The following is a 27,470-nucleotide window of genomic DNA, read 5'->3' on the forward strand; positions in this document are numbered from 1 at the left end:
TACTGTCATGACATGACTGTCAAATATTTATTTTATAACTGTTATTTTATAACAGTTTCTGCATTTTCTCGAAAATGGAAATCTCTGTAGGCTCTTCTCCCAAGTTTGGACATACAATTTGGTGTTTATATTTTAAGATCATTATATAAACGCTACAAAATATTTAATGCTAATCTCCCAGCAATTCATATCTTGAAATGGCCAGTCACTGATGTTAACATGTGAATAACAATGCAGAAATAAACACAGACCAAAACAGTGAAACAGTGTGTAATATTAAAAGAATTATTTTACAGTACAGAGACTACAAGAGACAAACTTGTTGAGGTTACATTTCCAGTGTTTCGGATCTTTGCTTTAATTAAAACAAAGGTGATTATTTTCTTTCCATAAATGAATACCCAGTGCAATTCTGCAGCATTTTTGCATTTCTGTCCTACCATTGTCACATTTTGAAAGACCTATAGTCATATGTGACTAATTCCTTTTTAAAGATCCAATGAACAAACAGGATCAGAATTGTATATTTTGCCATCAATTAGATATAAAACATTCCTACTGATTTAATTTAAGAAACTTTTAAATATAACAATATATCTAACAAAGAAAAGGGGATTAAAAAGCTAACAAGTTGACCACAGGGCACTTTTAGTGGTATATAATGCATGTGTACAATGAAAGACCTCAACAGCCATTTACTTGTTCTTTTATGTTCATCTGTAGGTTATAACAGCAACGGTTGATGGCTTTACAAATGTTAGTATTATCATTGAAAATGAAGTAAAAATTGATTGTGACCTTAGAAGTGTTCTATTAAGTTTGATAATCTAAAACTTTAGGCAGAAAGGAGTTAGTATAATGTTTGTGATTATTTGAAGCAAAGCAAGTTTTAGCCACAAGCTATAAGTTTAATTGTCAATGTGATGGTTAACTTCCTGGAAGTCAATTGATTCACAAATAAAGGCAAAGAAGCCTTAGATAGCCAAAATACCTAATATTTTATACTCTTACTGAGAAATTTGATGTTTCCATTTGATAAAAGGTCTAAAGTAGTTTAACGTGGAATGAGGAAAATAGGGTAAAAGAGAAATGTAGCCAACATACAGGCATTTGAAAGCACAATAGTTTTAAATTGCTTCTAGACCTACACATCCCCTTTCAATGCTAGTGTTTTTATCTTGTAGAACTAAACTCAGTATCTACATGGGACTACATGTTGGTTTAAAGTATGCATAAAACATAGCAGTCACAGGACTATTACAACAGAAATGGATTTCACAGAATAGTTCTTATACCGTTATATTGAACGTTAGGTTGGGGGGGGGGGAGGGAGCAATTGGGGGTGTGGACAGCAGGCCAAACATTTAGATTGGAAAGCAAGTTTCCCAGAATGACGCTTAGCATTGCATCAACTTACACACAGACTGCGTGCTCCTGTGCTTCCCTTTTTTTTTTTTAAACCCTATTAAAATGCCAATCTCTAGTCTTGCAAAAAAATGGTTTGAAGAGAACAAACACCATCACTTCCACTGCACATTAACAAGTTTGATAATCATTTGGTACATTCCTTACCATTAGAACTTTTCAGCTTGCAGTATGCCAGTATTTGACTGCTGGTCTCAAGCCAAGCAGTCTTTGATCTTTGATCTAAATGTGTACTTTAACACAAAACCACTGATGAATACAGTGCCTTTGACTGATGTGCATACACCGCCAGTTATGTATTTTTAATGTTTTGTTCAGAGACCACACCAAACCATTGCAATGGTTTTTCTTCCAAACTCCACAATTATCCATGGTGTTTCTTCAAGAATTATTCCTTGGCCCTGTTCTATTTTCATATTATCATGTTGTCTCTTGTTAATCTTCCCACAAAACACAGCATCAATCACCATACCATTTGTGAACAAGATCCATTTTGACTCAGCACCATGCTTCTTGGCCCCACCACTTTCACTGAACATTAGGACTGGTAATCTAACATCCAGTACTGGACAAGCAGAAATTTTCACTAACTAAATACTGAAAGTATCTAAGTCATCAATTTTAGTCCTTGCCACAAACTCCATTTGCCAGCTATTAACACAGGCTGACTTAAATAGTTGATGCAGCCAGATGGTCCACAAATTTGTTGTGATCATTGAATGCCTGAGTGAGCTTCCAACTACACCTAAATGCAATTACTAATACTATCTAATCCATTTTTTTTGTCTTTAACAACACCTAATTTTGCCATTGCCGCAAGTCATCTGCTGCTGAAACCCTCATCCATATCTTTGCCATCAGCAAGACCGCTTCAATAGACTCCTGGACCACTTCCCACAATTGTTTTTTCTGTGTTCATTGTCCTACATTGCTTCCTGGTTAAAATGTGCCAGAATTTAAAAAAATTCTCTTAAAAACCTTGATTGCTCCCCTCATACTTTTATGATCTCCTATCTTTGCAATTCCTCAGTGTTATCTTTTGCACATCTTTGACAGTAAGCACTTCATCGATAGATTTTTTATATCAAAGCCAATATGTTCCAGAATATCCTGCCTAAACCTCTAGTACTTTGCAATTTTTCCTTCTATTAAGATGCAGGAAGATTTATACCGTTAGTCCAAGCATTATGTGACTCACTGTCAATTATGCTAGGCTAGCAATCATATTAAGCATCTTAAGATGCTTGAGAAGTGGTTTGTGTGTGTGTGCGCGTGTATGTTGCCATGTCAGTTTTATAAGGTGTAATTCCATATTAACATGGGGGGGTTGGGTATATTGTGGAATGTTTCCAAAATCTTTCAATGCACAAGTCTTCATCAAAAACCAAAAGGTTGACATGAAGTTATGAAGGGTTCAGTGGCTAAAGATCACCATCGATGATAGAAACAGGATTTGCACTAAAACAGCTTGGACGTAGGCCAGAAATTAAAATGGGTAAGTGAGCATGGACTCGATAAATTATTTGAAAATTTTCAACCTTCACACATTTTGGAAAGTTTTTTTTTTCATTTCTGGATAAGATTTCCATCAGTTCCAAGGATAGAGTATGCATAAAGGGAGATGCCAAACTAGTTGTAAGTATGTAGTTATGGATTAATTGTTGAAAATTAGCGATTTTGTTTCTGTAATGATACACATTCAATTTTTTTTGGCACGCAAGTTATTCAGTCAATTCACACATCAAAAAGGAATGTATACATGGGGTTAAATATTTTTGCTTGTATTGTACTTTGAATGCTCACCTGCTTTCATAGCTTGTTACTTTCTAACTGTGCATTTGTAGTGATATTTATATTTATGGGAAGTTGAGAGTGACTGTTCTTGCTTTTGGCCTTTTGGATTGGTAAAGCAGAAATATGGCCCTGGGTGACTATAACGAATTGAATTGGCTTCAGTTTATAAAGGTTTCCATAGCGTCCCGGTTGAAGACCCATTTTAATCAGCACGCATAAACTTCTCTCTGAGAAATTACATTAGGCCTTTAAATTCTTCACAAAAATACTAGTATTTTACTTAACAAATCAGTTTGTACATTATTGCATACAAGGTATGAAAGACAATAAAAAATAGCATGTAGGCCAAAAATGTCTCATAAGTGCAAACAGGTAAACTGGCGCCAAATTGTCGGTGGTGTTAGGAAGTTGGAGTTGAAAGGTGGGTTTAAGGAGGGGTTAATTACCTGATGATTTCTAATGTTGGCCCAGGCCTATGACTCTCCAGACTTCCCTCTCCATCTGTTTAGTGAAGCTTGAGGCATTTGCATTAGTGCACCTACAATTGAACAACCATGCTCTTGAATGAGCACTGTAACTTCCAAACCATAGGGCCTAACCTATGATAAAGTAGCTGATGAGCAGAGGGGGAGATTTGCAAGACAAGGAGATGGAAGGATGCAGATTTTTTTGCAGTTCAAACTAGAGGCTGGACGAGAGAATGTGACAAGGCCTAGAGAAATTAAAAAATTGAGAATATTTAATCAATTTGGGGCCACCAAAGTGTGCTGTGCAAATATACTATTGCTTGCACTGTATTCCATACAGAGCTGCAGAAGAAGTGTGATTATGAAGGTGAGAAGCTGGATAGAAGAGTAGGATTTGCAACAGCTGAGGTGGAGAAAGCAATGAAGTGAAGTTGGAAGCTAGTGAAGTTTAACATATGCTCATTTATTGTGTCTTGCATTCTGCTTTACTTCCTTTTTATGGTGTTAATTGTTTTTGTCAAAGCAACCAGGATTGTTATCAGTTCTTATGTAGTATGGATGTAATAAAAAAAAGTAAACTACACAGAAATCACACTTCGAGACTTAATGACAAATCAAAGAAGTTTCTTCGACGTAAAAATCTACTTTGGTCATCAGCCACGTTTTTCAAATGTGGGCAGATTTCTGTAGAGGCTCCTGTGATTTACTGCAAGGAATAATTTTTCCTTATGGTTTATAAAGAGGGAATAGCCTGGATTGGTATACACATTAACAGTGGGTCTGATTTGCTGGGATAAGGTTTGCAAACAGGGTTATCACCTATGTCTTTTATATTTTGTCCATCAGACTAAGAATGCTCCAAAGGGGACTGGAGCCAAGGTGTGCATTTACTATGGGGATGCAAATCACAAAGATAGATGGGTTGAGGGATTGGTGATGATTATCAATGGATGGTAATGCATAGTGTTAATTACTGGAAAGGCATATCCAAGTATGAGAGTAGGCTAGGAAACAATGCAAAAAGACTTCAAATGTGTAATAGATAAGGAAAAATTAGGGATTGAATGTCAGTGAGGGAATGGATGAGAGAATGCAGTTATCATCTGTCCTAAATCTGGGTTCATATCAATGATCCATCCAGATGCCAGTCTCCACAATAATCTTGTTGATTTAAGACCAATAACACCACATAATTATGATCAAACTGACTAATTCAAACAACTATAATAAATGACATGATCCATTCTATACAGGAGCATATTCAGGACTGCAGGTTAAGAAATGAAACTGTCACAGATTGTACGAATGCTTGTAAGAACCAGTGGCGATTACCAGGCTGCAGATGTTAGTTGGCCTCTGCAGGTAGTCCTTTTATTATGTTACAATTCTGGGGAATGTGTTTATCTCTTGTTGGGTTCATAGGTGTGACACTGGCCTGGGATGCAGTTGTTTCTTCCACTTGGTCTTGTACTTCCAATTTGCTAGAGCTTGCTTTGGCAGTTTTTTGTACAGCAATTTTCTAGGGTCTCTACAATAAACATTTTATTATTTTGCAATGACTGGTGAGTTAAAGGCTTTTTGAAGCTAATGAGATTTTTTTTTAATGAAAGTTGTCACTTCATTAATAAAGCATCTTTGAAAATAATGGGAAATATTAAGAAATTTGATAGTCAGGGACCCATTAACTCTGTACAACATGCAATGTTGATGGTTTATCCAAGGAGTGAAGAGGTCTGAAGAAGGGTCGCGACACAAACCGTCACCTATTCCTTTTCTCCAGAGATGCTGTCTGACCCGCTGAGTTACTCCAGCTTTTTGTGTCTATCTTGGAAATACATCAGTTGGAATTAGTACATAAATCTCTGGCAAAGCTCGGACAGTTTATGACACCCCTTGATTGTAACTCACTTTATTCTCCTTTATTGTGCAAGTACAGATAACACACTATATTAGTGTTGGTGCATTAGATGTAAATCCAGTTGACTTTCGTATCTAAAAATGGCTCCCATCACGAACATCAGTTACAAATCGAAGTACAGAGCCTCCACCTACCACAATATACAATCTTCATTATACTTATTAGTTAATGAGTTACAGTCCTCCTCCTTAATCCTTTCTTGCTTCCTCAATTCTACAATAATGTTAGACTTTTAAATTAGCAAATAAAAACTATTCTTTGTAAATCACTAGTTGACCTTCCATGACTTTGCTCTCAGTAAGGATGATCAGGTGTGAAGTGGAAATGGGAACAATGATATCAGAATGAGAGGATTCCAGTCAAATAATGGCTCAAAACCTTCAGGTTTGGGGAAGGCTCAAAAAACACAGATGTTCATTGGTGAAGGAGTGTTCTTGAAATGGTGCCATGTAGAGATGATAACATTTCAAGAGCACTTAAAGGAGAAGGAGTGGAAGGGCACAAAGAATCTAGGGTCAGATTAGGACGACACAGCTGAGACCAGGGATGAAGCTACAGGCAGGTTCAATGACAAAGGAGCAAGAATATATTTTGCATCTTGAGAGTGGGAAAGTTAGGGGCAGTAAGGAACATGCAGAGAGCTAAAGAATAATCAAGGTATCCAAGTAATGAAAAATGGACAGATAATAGAAAGTGTCCTTACACAAAGGGAATGCTCGTGTGAGGGTCTGATGCAACATAGAATGTATGATTTTTAAACTTTTATTCAGAATAGTTGCATTTTATTGTGCCTTCCACTTTTAAAAAAAAAGTAAAATTCAGGAATCGTTAGTGGAGCGAGCTGGGAAGCTAACTTAATTGCTCAAGACGTGTTGTTGGAAAAGAACAGGAATTTGACTGGTCAGTTTTGTGGTAATCTGTTTTCAGTGAATATGAAATAATTGGCATTTGGTCATTTCTGAATGGTTGTTTTTCCATTATGCAAAACACCTGAGCAAATCAGCATGTTTCTCAGCTTGTGGATTTTCCCAATTTCTGTGGGTACCTTCTGCCTTGTTTAGTACATTACCAAGAAAGTGATTTGAACCAGTATTGTTTTATTAAGATCAATGGCCTTCTGCCAAAACAATACCGACAGCAAATCATTTCACTATCTAGCCAATCCTGTATTTTCTTTTGTTGGCATAATATCAACTAACTTCAATTTGGATAAATCCTCCAGAACATTGCTCTGCAACTTAATACTTCTATAAAAATCTTCATAATTCTGTAATAAAATGAAGAAATTATAAAACACACCATTAATCAATGTGAAAATGAACTAACACCTTTCATCCCCTTTTCCAAACAGAATAAATGTTAATACCAAAGCTTTGAGAGAGCTTGTACGAAATTAATCAATTTCAACAAAGATTATAAAAAGTCTTGGAAAAACAAAAATAAATAGTTGAATCCTTCTGGTCCTCCATTCACTTAATGGCAAAAGAAGCTTGTCACTCTGCTCGCATAGTTGGGTTTTGAGGCTTTTTTATATATCAGACGGAAGTGTCCAGAAATTACGATCAAATACAGCACAGAGCTGAGAAACAATGACAAGAACGTTGAAGTCTTTGTTTTGCAAAGTCAGCCATAAAGAGCAAATCTAACAAAAGTGCTATAGTGAGTATCTTTGTGTTCAGGCTCCATTCCTAATAAATAACTTCATAGACTGTAGCCTTCTTGTCTCCAGAGCCAGTGATAATGTATTTATCATCCACTGAGATGTCGCAGCTCAGCACCGATGAGGACTCCTTAGACTGTGAATATTTTATATTTAAAAAAAAAACAAATGACAGGAAAAGATGAGTTGGTACATATCATTATGGAGCACTTAGAACTAATGAACATTTTGTGAGAGAGCAAACAATATTTCAATATAGGATTTAACAGTATCTCACATTTAACTTAATGCAACTTAATCTATTGCTGGTGGAACTTGTATCATTCAGTGGTGCATTGGTCAATGGCAAAATTGTATTGCTTTTACCCAAATATTTTTGTCATTCCTCGACTTCCTAAGGCAGTAGCATCCCTTTGGCTACATAAACCTTCCTTTTTGCCTGTTTTTTGTTCGTTGTTTGCTTGTCTCATCCATGCAAACCAGTGCTGCAGGCAATACAGGCAGACTTAAATCAAAAATCTAAATTTTAGAGCAGATCATTTGTTTCTAATTTCCATCTTGAGAAACACTGGATTCCACAGTAGCAGATGCTCAAGGGAATGCACAAGCTTTGCTTCTGTAAAATCTTGTACAAGACAAGTTGACTATTTCACATACACCAGTGAAAACTTCTATTTCTGGAATCACAGATATATCCAAGATAAAAATCCCAAGTTAAGGAGAATGTTTATTCTGACCCTGAATGTGGTGCATCGGATTGCCTGGGGGCCACATTCAGCAAAGGCAAGAAGAGAGGACCGAGTACTCAGAAGAGAGTTTGGGCAGTGGAAGCCCACTCATTATAATCTGCTCTGTTAAAATTCATTACAAATGTGCTAACTACTTTATAGACATGGGATCCAAACAGCATTATTTTTCACCATCTGCTCCGTTCAAGCAATCAAATGTAGGATTACGAATGTATAAAATCTACTTTGTATTTTTTTCAGTCCCTTGGTTTATATCAGCGCTTCATAGTGAAATTAATCTATTCACAACTTCGGATTTAAAATGGTAAAGACAATATAACTTCTAAACTATTTTTGTCACTTGCACCAAGCTATAAGTAATTTCGATGTTATGTACATTTATTGTTTGATTGTGTGCTTCATATATTTCTCTTTCCTCCATCTCAAAAAAACATTTTGCTAAGATGTAGAACATATTTGTAGACATTAGAGATCAGGAAGTTACTGAGTGGGAAGTTATATAGGAAATAAATTAATCAAATTAGTCTGAGACTGATCATTGAACTGTGATTCTCAAGACTAGTTATTGATTAATGTTAGAATAAATCCAGTTAATTAGATGCATAGTTACATTATGCACAATATTTTTCCTTAATGTGAAGACAGTAAACTGAATAACTGACTATTACAATTACTACTGAAGTAATTAAGGGCCAATAATATACCTTTTGGTGGTTGATGTGAGAAAACAATTCCCTCGAGGTTGAAAATTAGCCAGACATTACAGGCAAAAAATTACAGTTAAGTTTGAAGTATTTGATTTAGAAACTATCAAGTTATATTGAGGCATACTAGTGAGAACATATCAACATTCCAGCCTTACCTGGAATATACTTGCTCCATAAGGTGTTCTCCAGGCATTCAGTAGATTATCCTTCCCAGTGCTTACAAACCATTTACCTGAAATTCAATGAGCAACACAAGTTCAACATTTTGTTTGGACAAATTGAACTTAATATGTAAAATAAATTAACATTACTAAAGAAATATCCAGTCATATCTCTTAAAATCCATGTCTCTGGACTTAATTTTCTAAAACCAAAACCCAATTTCATTCAATATTGTCCAGAATTTTTATAGAGTTTGAAGTGAACAGTGAACAAACAAATTCATTTGTTTCCATTCACACAACTGTAATAGTCAATTAATTTTTGCAAAGTTTCCCTAACTGCAGTAGGATTAATCTTCATTGAGATCAGAGACATGTCCTGAAATGTCCAGTGACACAGCAGTCAGTGGTGCTGTCACACACCTGCAGCAATCCGAGGTTGATCCTGTCCTTGGGAATTGCGTGTGTGCGTGCAGAGTTTACATATTCTCTCTGTAACTGTGTGGGTTTCCCCTGGATGCTCCCGTTTCCTCCCCATCCCAAAGACAAACTAACAGATTAATTGCAGAATTAAATTTCCCCTTAGGTGGGTGACGGAATAATAGAAAGGAATTGATGGGTGTGTAGAGAAGAATAGGTTAAAGGGATAATGTGGGGGAAGGGGATGATGGAAATGCTCTAAAAATTAACACAGGCTCGTTGGGCCAAACAGTTGCCTCATTTTGTAAAATGAAATAAATATGGCAAAACCAACAACTCAGATTTTGTTTAAAACTGAACATTCATTGGCTGGCCATAAAGGGAAAGTTGTCATTGTTCTATTGTGAGACAGATAAAAGCAGTCAAGGAACTCTGTAGAGGCCTTTATTAAATCCTTCATGAAGCTGGCAGATAAGGCATTAGTAGTGGTTATCTACTCATATGACTGGGTCCAAGCAATAAAGTGTTGTCATAAGCAAAAGCATTCAAGGTGGATCGTTCAAAAAAACACATATCTATTTACTATTACTGACTTTCCTTCTGAGAATAAGACAAGCAACAGGAGTTTGAATCTCCCCTTACAAAGATCCTACTTTCACTGCTATTATGCCCCTTGTTGCTGTTGTTCATGTCCGTGAAGTGTGCAAAGGTCTAGAGGTTGTCAATTATTCCAATCCTTGACAACGTGGTTTCACATCTCCACCCAATCAAATTACTATTGAAATAGATTTTGGTCGTCTCAACCTCTATTTAAAATGAAGGGAAATACTTGGTAAAAAAAATCAAGTATCCTATCCCCTGCATCCTTTAAGAATACTCAAACATGCAATACTCTCAGCTCAATTATTAACATGGGCAGTATAAAAAAACAGTGCTTACCACAATGAGCGAACTTAAGGGACAGCACGCAGCTCTCATGGAGGTGCAATTGATATTTGTCTGGTTTTGTCACATGCAGAACTTCTACATTGCTGTTTTCCATTCCAACTGCAAGCCACTCTCCAGTAGGACAATATCCCAAAGAAAAGATCTAGAGAAGACAGAAAATAAACTGCAGAAACTGCCCCCTTTGAAGTAAATTATTTTGTAAATGATGGATAGATGAACAGCGGTGTCTCAGTCAACTTTAGTGAACCTGCCATGGTGTCATGCATGCTGACCTGAAGACATTTTAAATTGTTGTTCAATTATATTCTTAAATTTCAGAATACTACATATACTAGTAAAATGCACAACAAACAACTTCCCTTTGCTAAGAGGTACCTTAAAATTTTGAATTAAAGTAAGTTCAAAGCATATGTTTGAATCTTAAGCACTAAAATTAGAACATTTCAGAATCCATCTTTGGACATTAAGCTGCAAATATCTCTACAAACACAAAATTACATAGCTGCTAAAATCTGTAAAAGATTCTGCCAGTTTGTTTATTCGGCATTCATAAATTAATTCAAATTTTGTTTCCTGGTTTTGTTAGCTAAAGACATTGATTATTCAACAAACTTTCATTTCTCAAATGATTCCCTATTTATGTATACCTGGGATGTGAAGTCATGTTGCTGCAGTTGCCTTCCTTCTCTGAGGTCCCAGGACCTTACAGTGTTATCTAAACCTCCCGTCCAAAGTTTGGTGCCATCATTTGAAATGTCAATACAGCTGGCTCCATCTGTGTGGCCTTGGAATTGCCTGATTAAAATTAAGAAAACAATAGATTTCAGCTCATTTCATCACAAAATAACACATCTGGAAGCGCTGAATTGAGATGCCAACCAAATTATAGGTCGCAATGGAGCTGAATTTCTAATTTTCAGACTTGAGGGGCAACGCTGCTACCAAATGAGATGTACTGAGCCTTGCACGTTTACTTCCAAACAAGATAAAGTTGTGCAATTGAGGTTTCTTAATTTTGTTTTATAAAGTAATGATTCCAGCTCTAAGCGTTTCAAACATCACGTTATAAGCATTAATGCAAGTATAATGGATGAGAACTAACTCTTACCTGACCAACGTCTGGTTGTGCAGATCCCAGACAGCGATGTTACCATCACTACAGCAGGAGAAACAGACCTTGGAGTCAGGGCTGATCGCTAAAGCATAACAGGCAGGAGCTGAAGACGTCAACTCTGCCTTTATACGTGGGGTCGGAGCTGCCAAATCCCAAATGGATAACGTGCTGGCTTCACCACCAACAATCAGAGTACGTCCATCAGGAAGCAACTTGCATGATCGGATGTAATTGTCTCTGTTCTGTTGAGATAGAATCCATTAAACATTTGATCATGTATAAAGGCCAAATAAAATGATATATATATATATATTTGATCGATTTTAACTACAGGTCCACTACCGATTTTCTGGCAACTGGTGGTCTGGAACCTCTTTTAATCCAGACAAAATTACTAAAACATACTTGCGACCTAGGCGAACCATTCCGTTTGACTCCTCTCTGAAGCTGTGACCTCTGTTGGTCTGGCAAAACAGATAATCCAGCAAAGCTCTGGAACCAAGGGTGCCAGAAAATCAGTGGAGGCCTTATATTTGGAGTTTAGAAGAATGAGGGGGGACCTCATTGAAACATACAGAATAGTGAAAGGCTTGGATAGAGTGGATGTTTCCATCAGTGGGAGAATCTAGGACAAGAGGTCGTAGCCTCAGAATTAAAGGACGTTCTTTTAGAAAGAAGATGAGGAGAAATTTCTTTAGTCAGAGGGTGGTGAATCCGTGGAATTCTTTGCCACAGGCTGTGGAGGTCATCAGTAGATATTTTTAAGGCAGAGATAGATAGATTATTGATTAGTACAGGTGTTATGGGGAGAAGGCAGGGGAATGGGATTAGGAGAGATAGATCAGTCATGATTGAATGGCGGAGTAGACGATGGGCCGAATGGCCTAATTCTATTCCTATTCCTCATGACCTTATTCCATTTAAGACCTTTATAAGATGTAGAGAGATTTTCTTTTCAACCAATTATGCACTGGCCATGCAAGTTTACTTTAATTAAATATGATTGGAATTTGGGATTATTCAAATGTAGAACGTTTTCTTCTTTTCAAAATGTTTTGCAGAATATTCTTCCTGACAATTTCATTTAAACAACTAGAGCTCATAAATAATATTGTTGCCATTATAGTGCTGAGAACTACAATAATTTAATAAATACCCATTAGCTAATATCCATGAGCAGGCTACCAGTCTATATGGAGTCTATGTGGAGTAATGTGAATGCATTCACCTTACGTTTTGAGTATTTGATAGGAATAATTTTCTCCTAAGTAATTACTTAATATTGAATTACATTGTATAATAATCTTCTGGATAAATATGCAATAATTAAATTTGCGACATTGAAGTTAACATTATTTTGGAATTTCTTAAACTCCCAATTGCTTCACTATTGGAGTTCCACAGTGCCAAGTCTGTTTGTTCATACAAAGCATATGCAAGACTAAAAGGATATAGAAGTGCATAACAAAGCTGTAACAACAAAAAATATTGCTCATGGCTTAAAATAAAATACCAGGCTTTTAAATAGAGCATCCTAGAAAGTGAGAGAGATTACCCAGAAGGAACTAGCAGAAACTAGAAATTTAAAAATCTTCACATTTAAATATTTTGAAATGGAACTGTGCAGTGAGAATATGGGACTTGAAAACACTATGCTATTTAGCAATTAGACTTTTAAATATCCTGTGATGAGAAAATCAACATTTTCAAATGGTGGAAATTATAATTTTAAACATTTTTGGTTAAAACAGTAACAAGTACTGAAAATATTTTCAAAATGATGCCAAAAAAGCATTTTGGCAAGAGCGCGCAATGACTGCTAACATAAAGGATAAAAACAAAAGCACTATCAAAACTCTGTAACCCACTGTTAAATGAGGCAAAGGGCACAGTGACAAGGAGCTTTGAACTAGCCAGTATGCAGATATAGACGAACCAACATAAGCTTAGTTTCTCATTTGAACACCTGCCTGGTAACCAGCTACAGAAATACATTAGTAGTCTGAGCAAAAAACAAATTGCTGGAACAACTCAGTGAGTCAGGTAACATCTGTGGAGGAAAATGGACAGACCGTTTTTCAGTCAGGTTAATGGTGGTCCTGACCCAAAACATCATCTGTTTATTTCTCTCCACAGATGCTGCCTGACCTGATGAGTTCCTCCAGCACTATTTTTTGCTCAAGATTCTCATGACTGTAGTCTCTTTTGTCTCCATTACGCTAGCAGATTGTCTGGACGGCAGCCTATCAAAAGCAGATATAATTAAGTCATTTGGCGATCGATTACAAGGAAGGAATTATAATTGGCACCTTTCATATAGGGTCAAAACACCACCACAGACAAGTAATTACTTTGAAATACAATCCCATGTATTGTACATAGAGCAATAAAATAATTAATTTGCTCATAAGGTGTCTCAAACAATTACAAAATAATGATTAATATGGGTAAATTGTATTTTTGTTCACATTATTTATTATGGGTGGGTGGAATGCAGGACACCAGGGAAATTAACTCTTCAAAGATTGGCATGGGAGTTTTCCAATTGACATCAATGAACAAATAAGGCTCCCTTGGTTAAACATCTCATCTGAAAATATACTACTTGTATCATAGTGAATTGCACAGTGAAATGTCAATCTAGATCACATGCTTAAATCCCCAGTCTCTATCCCAAAATCTCAACTCGGAAGTGAAACTTCAATATTTCCAAGTTAAAACTAAAAGAAAAAAAAAATCGCTCAGTAGTAGAATGCATTGCTTATATTGATCAGTTATGAAACTCCAAGGAATACATGCTGAGTTAGTTTAATTGCTAAACTGCTGTCCACGCAAGCAGATCAGTAATGATAGGTTTCATGATTCATGAGACAGTATTGACAAATTTAGGAAACTGCTTATAGACACTCCCCGACTTACCTAAGTGTTATGTTCCGTAAACCCTTACGTTAATCAGATTTTACGCAAGTCGATTTCATCTTAAAACTCAGTAGAAACAAAGAAGTGCAGATGCTTGTTAATACACGAAAGGACACAAAGTGCTGGACTGACTCAGTAGGTCAGGACCCTTCTTTAGACTGATTCAGTCTGTTGAGTTACTCCAGCACTTTGTGCCATTTCACCGTAAAACTATGAGCTGATGTCACTGGTCTGAACCAGCGAGCCCATCTTCACTAGCTGCCGCACCATCTGGTTGACATGGCTGTTGCTGCGGCTCACATTGTAGCCTCTGACCGACAGCGCTTTCATTCAGCCGCCACCACCAACAGGACGCACTTATTCACCGTGGGGCCCCCTCCGCTCTCACCAGCTGCTGTTTCTTCCTGTCCGTTCCCCCCCTCCACTGCAGCCTCCACCTCCTCTCCTGCAGCCACCAACATCTCCCATGTTAGACATTGGGGGCAGAAGTGGAGGGGAGAGCGACAGAGTGGACAAAGTGATGGGAAGAAACAGCATCTGGTAAAAGGGGAGGAAGCCCCACAGTGACAGAGGGTGTCCCGTCATTGACGGCAACCTAAGTCGCCACAACTGCTGTGCCAACTGGTTGGTGTGACAGCTGCTGAAGAAGGGCTTGTTCGTGCATCTTGTGAAAGACCTTGTGGCACCTTGTGGAATACCAGAGTTGCTCTCCACCGCCTCTCTCGCTCTCACACGCTTTCCCAGTGTCATACCAATTGTGTCCGAAACTAGAAGAGCAAAGAGCCCGGGCGATGCTTTTATATCTATGAAGTGGATGGGAAGCCCCCGCCATCCTCCTGTTGCAAAAAAAAACAGGTCATTCAGGAAATGGTTCTCACCTATTGAGAATTATTTGCTTAAGTGCCAGTTTACATAACTTGCCTATTATGTAATTGGGGGAGTGCCTGTAATTTGACTGTGTTATGAAGCTTTAAAGTTTCTGCAAATTGATATTGTCCAATCATAGATAAAAATACAAATGCTCACTAATAGGTTGAGATTTATTCCATGTAGGTTCCATTATTGTCCACAACATGCCAAGTTTTAGACATGTAATTTGTAGCGGATACTTGATTGAAGCTTATCTTGACTTCATGTAAATCATGTTAAAAAAAAATCTGCAAATCACATCAATAGACAATAGGTGCAGGAGGAGACCATTTGGCCCTTCGAGCCAGCACCGCCATTCAATGTGATCATGGCTGATCATTCTCAATCAGTACGCCGTTCCTGCCTTCTATAGCCCCTTGTTCTGGACTCCCCCAACATTGGGAACATGTTTCCTGCCTCTAACGTGTCCAACCCCTTAATAATCTTATACGTTTCGATAAGATCTCCTCTCATCCTTCTAAATTCCAGTGTATACAAGCCCAGTCGTTCCAGTCGTTCCAGTCTTCCAACATATGACAGTCTCGCCATTCCGGGAATTCACCTAGTAAACCTATGCTGTATGCCCTCAATTGCAAGAATATCCTTCCTCAAATTTGGAATCTCTGGAAATTGTCAGAATTCCTCACATGAAAGAATCTCTGGAAATTGTCAGAAATGTTTTGTCACAACAGATCATTTTCCCTGTGCATGGTGAATCCCACAAAGGGATAACAGAAAGATACTCCTGGAATGCCATGTACACGAATGTCATGTGGATCAAATTTATTCCTGGAGATAATAGTAAAACAACAGCAAATATGAATCAGTGAATTTCCACTTTTCTCTTCATTATCAAAATGTGCATCATAAAGAGCTAATGCTGTCCATCCAAAATTCAAATTTCGCTAATCATTGTAAACCTAATTTTCATTTGTATTTGCTGTATTTTACAGAGTTCACATTAATTTGCATATTATTCCTTATGATCTTTAACAATAAAAGCAGAAAATATTTCAGTACAAGTGCCATTCTGAATATTACTTTTCTTATTACTAGATACAATATTAACAGTGGTGCAGCGGTGGAGTTGCTGCCTGACAGTGTTGGAAATGTGGCTTCAATCCTTACTAAGCATGCTGTCTGTACGGAGTTTGTACATTCTTACTGTGACATGGGTTTCCTCCCCCATTCCAAAGACATGCTGGTTTGTAAATTGGCTTCTGTAAATTGTCCCTAGTGTGCAGGATAGAACTAGTGTACGGCCGATCACTGGTCGGCGTGGACTTGGTGAGCTGTAGGGCTTATTTCCACGCTGTATCTCTAAAACTAAAATAAACCCAATTGTCTACCCAATACAGTGAAACTTTGATAATCTGGAACCCTCGGGACCTTGGTGCTGGATTAACAGATTTTCCAGATGATATTCCAATCAATACAATGACACACTTTTGATTCAGTCTAACGTATTGCACAGTAATAGTTTTTTTAGTCAACCAGTTGAGTTTGAAGAAGTCTGAACCAGTCTGAAGAAAGGTCTCGACATGAAACGTCACCCATTCCTTCTCTCCAGAGATGCTGCCTGTCCCGCTGAGTTACTCCAGCTTTTTGTGTCAATCTTGAGTTTATTAGGCACACTAGGATATGTGTGAGTTTATCACAGCTGGGGAAACACCTAGTGAGCCATTGGGATTTCCAAATTATTGGATAGCAGATTATTAGAGTTTTACTGTTATGCAACTTGACAATTGATTGAAAGATACTGTGTAGAAAGAAACAGGCCCTTCAGCTGACCACGAATACGCTGACCATCAATCACCTGTTCACATTAGTTCTATGTCACCCCTTTTTCACGTCTTCCCTACACACCAGGGGTAATTTACAGCGGCCAATTAACCTACAAACCCACAAGTCTGTGGGATGTGGGAGAAAACCAGAGCACCTGGAGGAGACCCATACACGCAGTCACAGGGAGAATGTGCAAACTCCACACAGACTGTACACAAGGCCAGGATAAAACTCGGGTCCCTTGCACTGTGAGGCAGCAGCTCTACCAGCTGTGGAACTGCTCCGCCCTTAGCAGGAAAGATAATTTTACTGCAAATAAAAACTTCCTTTTCCTGACCAATACATGTCTGTGCAAGTAGAGTAACCATTTTCCAATTACTCCTCTACATAACATGTTATCCTCCCATCATTCCTCTTACCAGGCAATCCAGCTGAGAGACCGGGCTTTTGTTCCCAGGGTGACTAATGTCCCAGACCTTCACACATCCCTTTCCACCAGTGTATACGTGTCTCGTAGGATTGCTGATGGTCACTGCACAGACAACATCACCGTGGCTGAGAGAATTCATTTGCCGAGCATGTCTTGGAATTCCCAGTCCAATGAGAGCATCAGGAGGGAAAGGCACAGGTTGCATCTGTCCGTCAACACTTACATGAAATGAATAAGCACTGAACAAAGAATGAAATAACTGATTAGCAAATCACTGCATCAATCGGCACATTACTTCTGCAACCTGCATTTCATTACAAAATTTTAAATACAATTAATCCATGGTATTTCCTGAATGCTAAAGTCAGAACTTGAAATGTTTGTGCTTTTTCATTTGTCTAGGTCCCCGATTTGTCTAACAGGTGCTCAAGATGTCTACATTCCAGTATGGTTCCAGTTGCCCAACAGAGTCCTTTTAGGAATATATCTTACATGTGCAAGTCCAGAGGGCAAAGGTCAAGCTCAGTGGAGTTCAGTGGTTGAAAGACCAAGTGTGATGGTGCACTGTTGGAACTGAACAAACACATATTTATTGTTTTCAATTATGAACTTATCCAGAGCTAAAAGAGGAAACCTGCTGATCCATCAAGCCTATTACTACTTATTTTATTTAATATCCACTGTGCATTAGTGTGCTAAGCAATGGTCAGTGTGGTCAGTTCTAACCAGTGCTCTACAGTGCCCTCCGTAATGTTTGGGACAAAGACCCATCATTTATTTATTTGCCTCTGTACTCTACAATTTGAGATTTGTAATAGAAAAAAATCACATGTGGAAAGTGCACATTGTCAGATTTTAATAAAGGCCATTTTTATACATTTTGGTTTCACCATGAAGAAATTACAGCTGTGTTGACACATAGTCCCCCCATTTCAGGGCACCATAATGTTTGGGACACAGCAATGTCATGTAAATGGAAGTAGTCATGTTTAGTATTTTGTTACATATCCTTTGCATGTAATGACTGCTTGAAGTCTGCGATTCATGAACATCACCAGTTGCTAGGTGTCTTCTCTGGTGATACTCTGCCATGCCTGTATTGCAGCCACCTTTAGCTAATGCTTGTTTTGGGGGCTAATCCCCTTCAGTTTTCTCTTCAGCAAATAAAATGCATGCTCAATTGGTTTCAGATTGGGTGATTGACTTGGCCACTCAAGAATTAACCATTTTTTAGCTTTGAAAAAACTTCTTTGTTGCTTTAGCAGTATGTTTGGAATCATTGTCTTGCTGTAGAATGAACCTGTTTGAACTTGAGCAGATAGGATGTGACTATACACCAGAATTCATTATGCTACTACCATCAGCAGTTGTATCATCAATGAAGATAAGTGAGCCAGTACCTTCAGCAGCCATACATGCCAAGGCCATAACACCCCCACCACCATGTTTTACAGATGAGGTGGTATGCTTTGGATCTTGGACAGTTCCTTCTCTCCTCCATACTTTGCTCTTGCCATCAATCTGATATAAGTAAATCTTCATCTCATCTGTCTACAAGACCTTTTTCCAGAACTGTGGTTTCTCTTTTAAGTACGTATCAAACTGTAACCTGGCCATCCTATTTTTGCAGCTAACCAGTGGTTTGCATCTTGAAGTATAGCCTCTGTATTTCTGCTCATGAAGTCTTCTGCGGACAGTGGTCATTGACAAATCCACACCTGAAGAGTGTTTCTGATCTGTCGGACAGGTGTTTGGGGATTTTTCTTTATTATAGACAGAATTCTTCTGTCATCAGCTGTGGAGGTCTTCCTTGGCCTGCCAGTCCCTTTGCGATTAGTAAGCTCACCAATGCTCTCTTTCTACTTAATGATGTTCCAAACAGTTGATTTTGGTGAGCCTAAGGTTTGGCTGATTCTCTAACAGTTTCATTCGTGTTTCTCAGTCTTATAACGGCTTTGTTGTCTTTCATTGGCACAACTTTGGTCCTCATGTTGATAAACAGCAATAAAAATTTCCAAAGGTGATGGAAAGACTGGAGGAAATACTGGATGATGAGAGCTCTCTTATACCTGCTTGAAGGAGGCAATTGAACACACCTGAGTAATTACAAACGCCTGTGAAGCCATGTGTCCCAAACATTATGGTGCCCCGAAGTGGGGGGACTATGTATAAACACAGCTGTAATTTCTACACGGTGAAACCAAAATGTATAAAAATGGCCTTTACTAAAATCTGACAATGTGCACTTTAACCACATGTGATTTTTTTCTATTACAAATGTGAAATTGTGGAAATTACAGAGGCAAATAAATAAATGATAAGTCTTTGTCCCAAACATTATGGAGGGCACTGTATGTGGACTATGTTACTATCTCATTCAAATATTAATGCTTCGCTTTGGAACTATCTCAATCTCACTGATAGCCCTCTCAATCACTCCTTGAGAATAATCATTACCAGGCCAACAGTGGCTGAGAACGACATGTTTCTATTCCTGTTTGGTGAGACGTGGTACCCAGTGTGACTCACCAGCAACAGGACGAGTGGTACAATTCTACTGAAAGTCAATTGCAAGGCATTTTCCTCATGCAATTTTTAGATTAGCAGAATGATTATTATACACTCACGGTTTTCCTCCAGGAATGCCACTTAAGTTTGGTGGAATGCCAGGTACACGTATGTGATGTGGATCAAATCCAACCTTTTTTTTGACAGAAATAAATTATAGTTAATTTGCCATAATTTACATGAAGAGCAAATAATAAGCCAGGCTTAAAAAGAAAATTACCTCCTCCTAAACATTTATTCAAAAAGCTTTAATTGTTATCAATTTTCACTTTAACCAGTTTAGGGGCACAAAATAAACTTTATTCTTTAATTCAAAAATCATTCAAATAAGCAGTTATCTTAAAGATAAAAAGAAAATAGTTGGGACAAATTAGGATTAAAAATCCACTTAATTGACTCACCACTGGAGATCGGCTGTAAGCAGCTGCCGCGGCTGCAGCAGCTGCTGCTGCACTCATCTGAGGGGAGATATTATGTAAACCTGCATATGTCCCTGGACTCGTTAGGTCTCCATTCATACCAGCATGGGGCACAATTCCAAAAGGAGCAGGATAAGGACATGGAACTGCCATAGGAGTCCTCAAGCCTGTAAATCACCAAATTCTGAAATCAGTGAATGGAAACTCAAAGTATCTGCAAAAGCTAAATGTTCTCAGCTGAACATTATCAGAGCAATCAATTAAATTAGAGAGGGGGGGGGGTGGTCTATGTAGTGCTACTGTCTACAATTTGCTTCCTGTAACAACATTTTCCAGATATAAATTGTATTATAATTGTTTTTGTAATTCTAAACCTATGTGAAAGCAATTGATTCGGTACCATTAAAATGCAAAACCATGCCAATAGTAAATATAACATTGTTAGGTCTAAAAAGTCAACAGTTTATAATAAACCATTTGCTACCTATTGGATCAAGTCCTAGTGGTTTGCCAGAGATAGGCCTCAATCCTGGAGTGGAAATACTTCCTGGAGTTGAAGCATCTGATCGTGGAGTTGGAGTGTTGGACTTTGGCACAGGAGTAGTTGATTTTTCATTCTATACAAAAGCAAGAAAGTGCTTTGTCAATACTGTAACTACAAAAGAATACATCAATCATTCACTAGATATTAGTATTGTAATAGCAGTAGAAATTACCATCAACCAACATTTTAATAATGCCAACAATGTATTTGCCCAAGTTCAATACCAAATTTGTTAATAACTAAAAAAGTTATATATTATTTTTGAAGAAGTGCTCATGATCTTTGCAAGATGCATGAATTACAAACTTGCACCCCACACTTTAAAGTAATATGATTGATTTTGAATTAGTTCGGGCTCGCTGATGCAGGGTCTGCAATAGAGATAATAGCTTATTTTTCACAGATACTAACCAACTTACTATGTACTTTCAACAGTCAAGTCTCTTTCAGACTTGGATTTGTAGTTTTGCTACTTTCCAAAGATTATATATTGACATCCTACTGAAATTCACTACTTTTGCAGAAAATTATGGTTGGTAAGTTTTATCCTGTCAAAAGGTTGTGCTGACTTAATGAAAAGCAGAATTTTACTAAATTGGAATGTGCATCTAATGCCACTATTCAGCTGTAATTTAGGGAGAAGTATGGACACAATACTCACATGACTCGTTTCTTTGGACTTTGTAGAAGGAGTACTACTAGAAGAAGCAATGGAAGCTGGGCTTATGGGTGCATCCTTTTTTAAGAGGCGAGATTTATCTAAACCATTTTCCCGTGGTGAATGAGGTGGACTACCTCTTGGTGAAGTGGGGTCCTAAACAAAAAATATATTTTGAGTGGGCATATTTAAAAACAAAAATAAAAAGACCGAGCTATACCTGTCGAAAAATATATATAAGATCGCAGCAACACATTGTAATAAGATGCAGTTTAATGTTTAATAGATATGCAGTGATCGCACCAAATTCATTAAACTTCATGTAAATGTTATTGAGGAACACAGAATTGGCCACCATATAGTTTGAGAGAAAATAACCCAAAATCAGTATACAACTTGGAGGAAGTAGAAATTAGTCATCTTGTGAAGTAACCAACTTGGGAAAGATGGCATTTACTTAATGCAATACTTCCTTTAACAACCATCCTTGCATTGACAACTCTTCTTCAGTAGTCTAGGATATAAACACAGAAACTAGGAGCAACTGTGAATAACTGAACAAATCTATATTTTGTATGCAGGTGAAAACTGTGCTGCCATTTTCAAGGATCTATGGACTTGCACCCCAAGATACCTCTATACAACAATGCTCTGAAGGGTCCTGCCATTCACTGTGTCCCTTCCCCTTACATATGATCTTCCAAATTGCATACTCCACACTTGTCCAAATTAAAGTCCAATCTTATGTAACAGCTACCGTGTCAAATACCTTCCCAAAGTCCATGTAGATAACATCAACTACTCTATACTCATCAATCATCTTTGCCATCTCCTCAAAAAAGAAACCCAATCAAGTTCGCCCTGCACAAAGCCATGCTAACTATTTGTAATATGCCTATGTTTTTTCCATATGCAAGTAAATCCTATCCAATAGAATCCATCCTGCCACTAGAGCCTTGGCTGTGGCTAGAAATAGGACATACCAAAGTACAGGGCAGAAACAGACCCTGGGGGGAGGGGGGGGGGGGAAGAGAGAGAATACATGACTGCAGGTTTTTTAAATTCAGAATGTCTTATATTTAATCTCCATTAATCATTCATTGGAGAATCTGATTCAGAAAGATAAAGTTAGGGTAGAGAGTACGAAACATTTGCCCTTCGCCGAGGTCTCTACAAATGGGGAGGGGGCAGGGAGGGAAGGCATAGGTTTAAGGGAAGGGTGAGAGTATTTAAAGGCATTTGAAGATTTTTTTTCACTTGAAAAAATGGCTGAAATTTGGAAAAAATAACTGAGGGGATTGTGGAGGGAGGTATTCTCAAATGATTTTTAGTAGTATTTGGTTGGAACATTGCAGCATAGAAGGGTACAGATGGAATGCTGGATGTGGCATCAGTACAGAGAGGTACTCAATGGCCAACCCAGACAGGATAGGCTGAAGGGCCCGTTTCTGTGCTGCATGACAATTTCTGTCTGGTAAAGTAGGACTCCAGCTGTAGTTCAGTTTTCTCTTCCACTTCCACTTCGAGTTTATCTGGAATTCCATGTTCTGATATCAAGTGCCACCCTTTCATCCAAGGAAATCACTTTCACCTCACCACTGGAATTCAGTTTTTATCCTCTTTGGACAAAGCTGCAATAGGCTCAGGAGACAAATAGTCTCAGCAAAATCCAAACTCTTATAGAAGAGCTGGTCACTGGTGATTTAGTGCTGCTTGATGGAGCAAGTCATTGACAATGCTCCCGATTTAATGTTGACTAATGGAGCTACGATTGATTGGATTAGATTCTTCCTACATTTTCATGGACCTGGGCTTTTATATTATTGATTCCGTATCAATATTGTAAACTTACTGGAACATTTCAGTTGGAGATATGTCTAGCGCTGAGTGCAAAACTTTTATATTTTCCACACTCTCAGCCATTTATTGTTATCATGAAGAGTGAATCTAATTAGTTTAAGACTGGTTTCTATGTCCACAGCAGAAAGCTTAGATCGATTGTCCATTCAGTACTTCTGCCTGAAAATGGTTAGAAATCTGTGTATTTTCCTTGGCTGTCTTGTGCTGGTCTCTACCATCGTTGAGAATAGGACTTATTAAAGCTTCCTCCTTTTTAGTTATCCATTTCTATACACAAATGGGCGTAGGACTGCAAAAACTTTGGTATCATCCATTAGTTATTGGATTGCTTAGGTCTGTGTAATACGTACTGCTTTAGCTATTCAGTTTGTCCATATTCCACTGTTGTAACTTTGCCAAGTTGGCGCCTAATGTTTTAATAGATGAAATGTCTAGCCACGTTAAAATTGTGCAAGTGTCCATAAAAGAAAACAGAACCACATAAGAATTAAGAAATTGTCAAAAGCCTTGTTGCAGATGGAAAAAAGAGAGGAGAGATTTAAAGGTAGGGAAAATGGAGCTAACTAGGCAACTAAAAGCACAGACACCAATTAAAATAGGGCAGAAAGAGCAAACAGTTTCATTATTTGCAGACTGACAGAGACTGCAGCAATGGAGAAGCAAAAACAAACATGGTGATTTGAAAACAAGGCATAAAATATTCAGCCAATGCCACACCTGGAGCTCAGCAAGCATAGAGTGATGGCTCAAGATGACTTGGTTCAGGTTTGTGTAACAGAGCTTCAGGCAAGTTCAAGCCTGCAAAGGGTCAATAAGCCAGCTAAATAGTCCTCTAGCATTAACACCCAAGAGCTTCAGCAGACAAGCTGATGAAGTGCAGTTGTTAATAAACTGGATAGGTGAATGATCAGGAATGTGAAAAATGCTAATTTTCTACTCTCCACTAATTATGATTAGTCTTTCCCATGATAAATTCTCTCCTAGACCAATATATTGAAGATACGGGAAATCTGAAATAAAAACTAAATGCTCTATATATTCAGCAAATCAGACCACATCTGAAGGAGGCAATTTTGTTTCTCTCTATTGATGATAGCTTACTTGCCAAGTATTTCCAGCACATAGATTTTCCTTTTAAGTTTCCTTTAATATTTGGGATGGTCATATCTTCAGTTATATTGAGAGGCTTCCTCGTGTCAAGCTTCCATTTTGTGGATATATGGAACAAGCTGCCAGAGGTAGTAGTTGAGGCAGGTGCTATAAAAACATTTAACAGACATCTGGACAGATACATGGACAGGAAACGTTTAGAGGGATATGGACCAAACATGGGCAAATGGGACTGGTGTAGATGGAGCATCTTGGTTGGCATGGATAAGTTGATCGTGGGGCCTTTTTCTGTGCTGTATGACTCTGACTCTTTGACTCAATGATAAATGGCCAGTTAATTACAAATCTTTAATTTTTTGAAGATTAATTTGATGCTAATAAATCTTTTAAACAGAAGTTTAACAATAATTTGAAAATCTACGGCAACAAAGTCTGTTAAATTCCAACACTGATTAAATAATTGAACTCAATATTCCTAGATCTACAAACCTCATTGGAAACATCAACCACCAGGTTGTCATCACTCTTCTCTCCATCGCTATCCTAAAAAATACAGAAAAAATGTGTTATTTTATTTTTATGTGGGATTAAATAACAGTCTGTAACAGCTAAATTGTTCATTATAGAAAGCTAACTCAGGGAAAAACTGGACCATGTTTTGACAAGTGGAAGTAACTGGCATAAAATGGCCAGAATTGATATTTCTCAACATCAGGTACAGCCATATTCCTTGCTTTGCTTCGTCGCAACCATCTTCTTCTTTCCACTGAGCCATGACCATGGCAATTTGCATACACAAAACAAAGTATGCATCTGAAAGTTTATAAAATTACTGACTTCAGAAATCTGGAATAGTGGTGGAGAAGGAAGTAACAAGTTCACAAAACATATTTACATTTTCTAACTTAAATGTTGATACTAATGTTTATTCCAACAATAAAAGGACACATTTTCAGATAATCAAGATTAATGACCATCTATCTTTGGACCACGGTGTTCCTTCTAATGGGGTTTAGCTTGGAATCCAGCTCCCAGCATATTAGCTTCGTGGAGTGCAGCACAATGCTGAGTCAGCACAAGCAGCCTGATCTACTCGTCTGTTAGTTTTGACAACTGGTAAGGCTTCAATCAAAACTGTCACCATTATCAAAAGATTCTGGTTTTAATACTAAAAGACTAAACAATGTTCTTAAAACAATTAAAGGCTTTTTCAGCTAAATTAATTAAATTGGAAAAAAAGCCCTAATTGCTATTCTCCTGGCAACTGATTATTTCCTTTTATTTGGCTTGATCTCCTGTAATTGTGCCAGGTCTAACCTTTTGCAAGCTCAGCGATCAGATTTCCCAGCCTGAGAGATGGGAAGTCTGGAGAGGTTTGTGTGCCCCATTGAATGATGGGGTACAGAGGCAGACGGCAGTACAGCTGGCAAGGCAGAAAATGCTTTTGCCGACGCAAGTCATTGCCAGCATTGGATAGCAGAATCTCCACAAAGAAACAAACAAAAGATTTTGCATACAAGCTGGTACAAGAATGGAAGATCAGCCCCATTACATCAACAATGTAGAATTTCACAAAAAGCATCACTTTTTCTAAAGTTAAAGGCAATCCTTTTAAAAGTATCTTTAAGGTAATCAACGAGTTCATAGTCATATACAAGGGGAGGAAGAATAAATTACAGAATAATTTGCTTAATTACAATAAAACCAACATTTTATGAGGGCATTTCTATCATTACTCACGTAACGTTTTGCTAAATCCTTATCATCTGTCTTCCGCTTCTTACTATCTGAGGAGTAGTCATTTGAACCTCTGTGCTTCTCAGCAGCTCTGAAACTAGCTGATGGAGACACTGAGGAACTCTGAAAAGACAAGCATCATATCATGGCTTTATTTATTGAGGTTTTAATATTTTTCAATAAAACAGTCATTCATATCAATAAAAAAGAATGTGCTTTATTTACCTTTTTTCCATTTTATCAAAGCCGAATTAGTACTTATCATCATATATATACAGCCGGAAACAGGCCTTTTCGGCCCACCAAGTCCGTGCCGCCCAGTGATCCCCGCACATTAACACTATCCTACACCCACTAGGGACAATTTTTACATTTACCCAGCCAATTAACCTACATACCTGTACGTCTTTGGAGTGTGGGAGGAAACCGAAGATCTCGGAGAAAACCCACGCAGGTCACGGGGAGAACGTACAAACTCCTTACAGTGCAGCACCCGTAGTCAGGATCGAACCTGAGTCTCCGGCGCTGCATTCGCTGTAAAGCAGCAACTCTACCGCTGCGCTACCGTGCCGCCCTTAAGTTACATTTGATTGCGATATCCTATCCACTAACAACTATAAACACATCTACAGTAGCATTTCTGCCAATTTGATGGGACAGTACAAATGATCAAAAACCTGCATTTGTAGCTTTTCATGTCGCCCACAAACATGTCAAAATAGTCATTTATATTACTGGTGTGCATTAATGAAAAAGTACAATCTCGCAATAAATGATAATATTTTCACCATTGAGAGTGTAATGATGCATTAAGTGTAACCATGTTAACCTTCTTAATGTCATCCAAAGCTTTTTTTCTGTTAGGTTCTCCTCATCCAATACTGCTATCTTCACAGCTCTGTATTGGCTCCCAGTCTCTCAATATATTTAACTTTAAAAGTTCTTGTGTTTAAATTCCTCCAAGTATTTTCTCACCCTTTTGTCCCCACAATCTCTATTAGCCCTGCAACCCTTTCAAACCCATCTTTGGCTTATTTTGGATATATCGCACACTGTGGTCAGGTCTTTTACACAAACTAATTCAAGCTCTGGATTTCAATTGGAAACCCATCAGTTTCTTTTAGACTTGTCCCTTCATACAAGGCTCCGATATTTTCTTCAAAATTTA

At 37.9% G+C, this 27,470-nt stretch overlaps 1 protein-coding gene across 11 annotated transcripts in view; it reads right to left on the minus strand.

Moving 5' to 3' along the window:
- Positions 1–273: 273 nt before the first annotated feature.
- Positions 274–27,470, minus strand: part of LOC144592029 (transducin-like enhancer protein 4) — a 119,694-nt gene continuing 92,497 nt past the window's right edge. For all 11 annotated transcript variants that reach the window (XM_078396219.1, XM_078396218.1, XM_078396217.1 and 8 more), the window contains 12 exons: positions 26,306–26,425; positions 25,055–25,108; positions 21,599–21,751; positions 20,878–21,010; positions 20,376–20,560; positions 20,034–20,107; positions 17,396–17,645; positions 11,358–11,605; positions 10,897–11,044; positions 10,241–10,391; positions 8,876–8,952; positions 274–7,400 (listed from right to left, as the gene is read on the minus strand). In XM_078396219.1, the coding sequence (XP_078252345.1) occupies positions 7,293–7,400; positions 8,876–8,952; positions 10,241–10,391; positions 10,897–11,044; positions 11,358–11,605; positions 17,396–17,645; positions 20,034–20,107; positions 20,376–20,560; positions 20,878–21,010; positions 21,599–21,751; positions 25,055–25,108; positions 26,306–26,425 (1,701 nt within the window). In that variant the 3' untranslated portion in view covers positions 274–7,292. The remainder of the gene's footprint in view (positions 7,401–8,875; positions 8,953–10,240; positions 10,392–10,896; positions 11,045–11,357; positions 11,606–17,395; positions 17,646–20,033; positions 20,108–20,375; positions 20,561–20,877; positions 21,011–21,598; positions 21,752–25,054; positions 25,109–26,305; positions 26,426–27,470) is intronic.

Source organism: Rhinoraja longicauda, chromosome 3, assembly GCF_053455715.1.
Source record: "Rhinoraja longicauda isolate Sanriku21f chromosome 3, sRhiLon1.1, whole genome shotgun sequence".
Classification (NCBI taxonomy): Eukaryota; Metazoa; Chordata; class Chondrichthyes; order Rajiformes; family Arhynchobatidae; genus Rhinoraja; species Rhinoraja longicauda.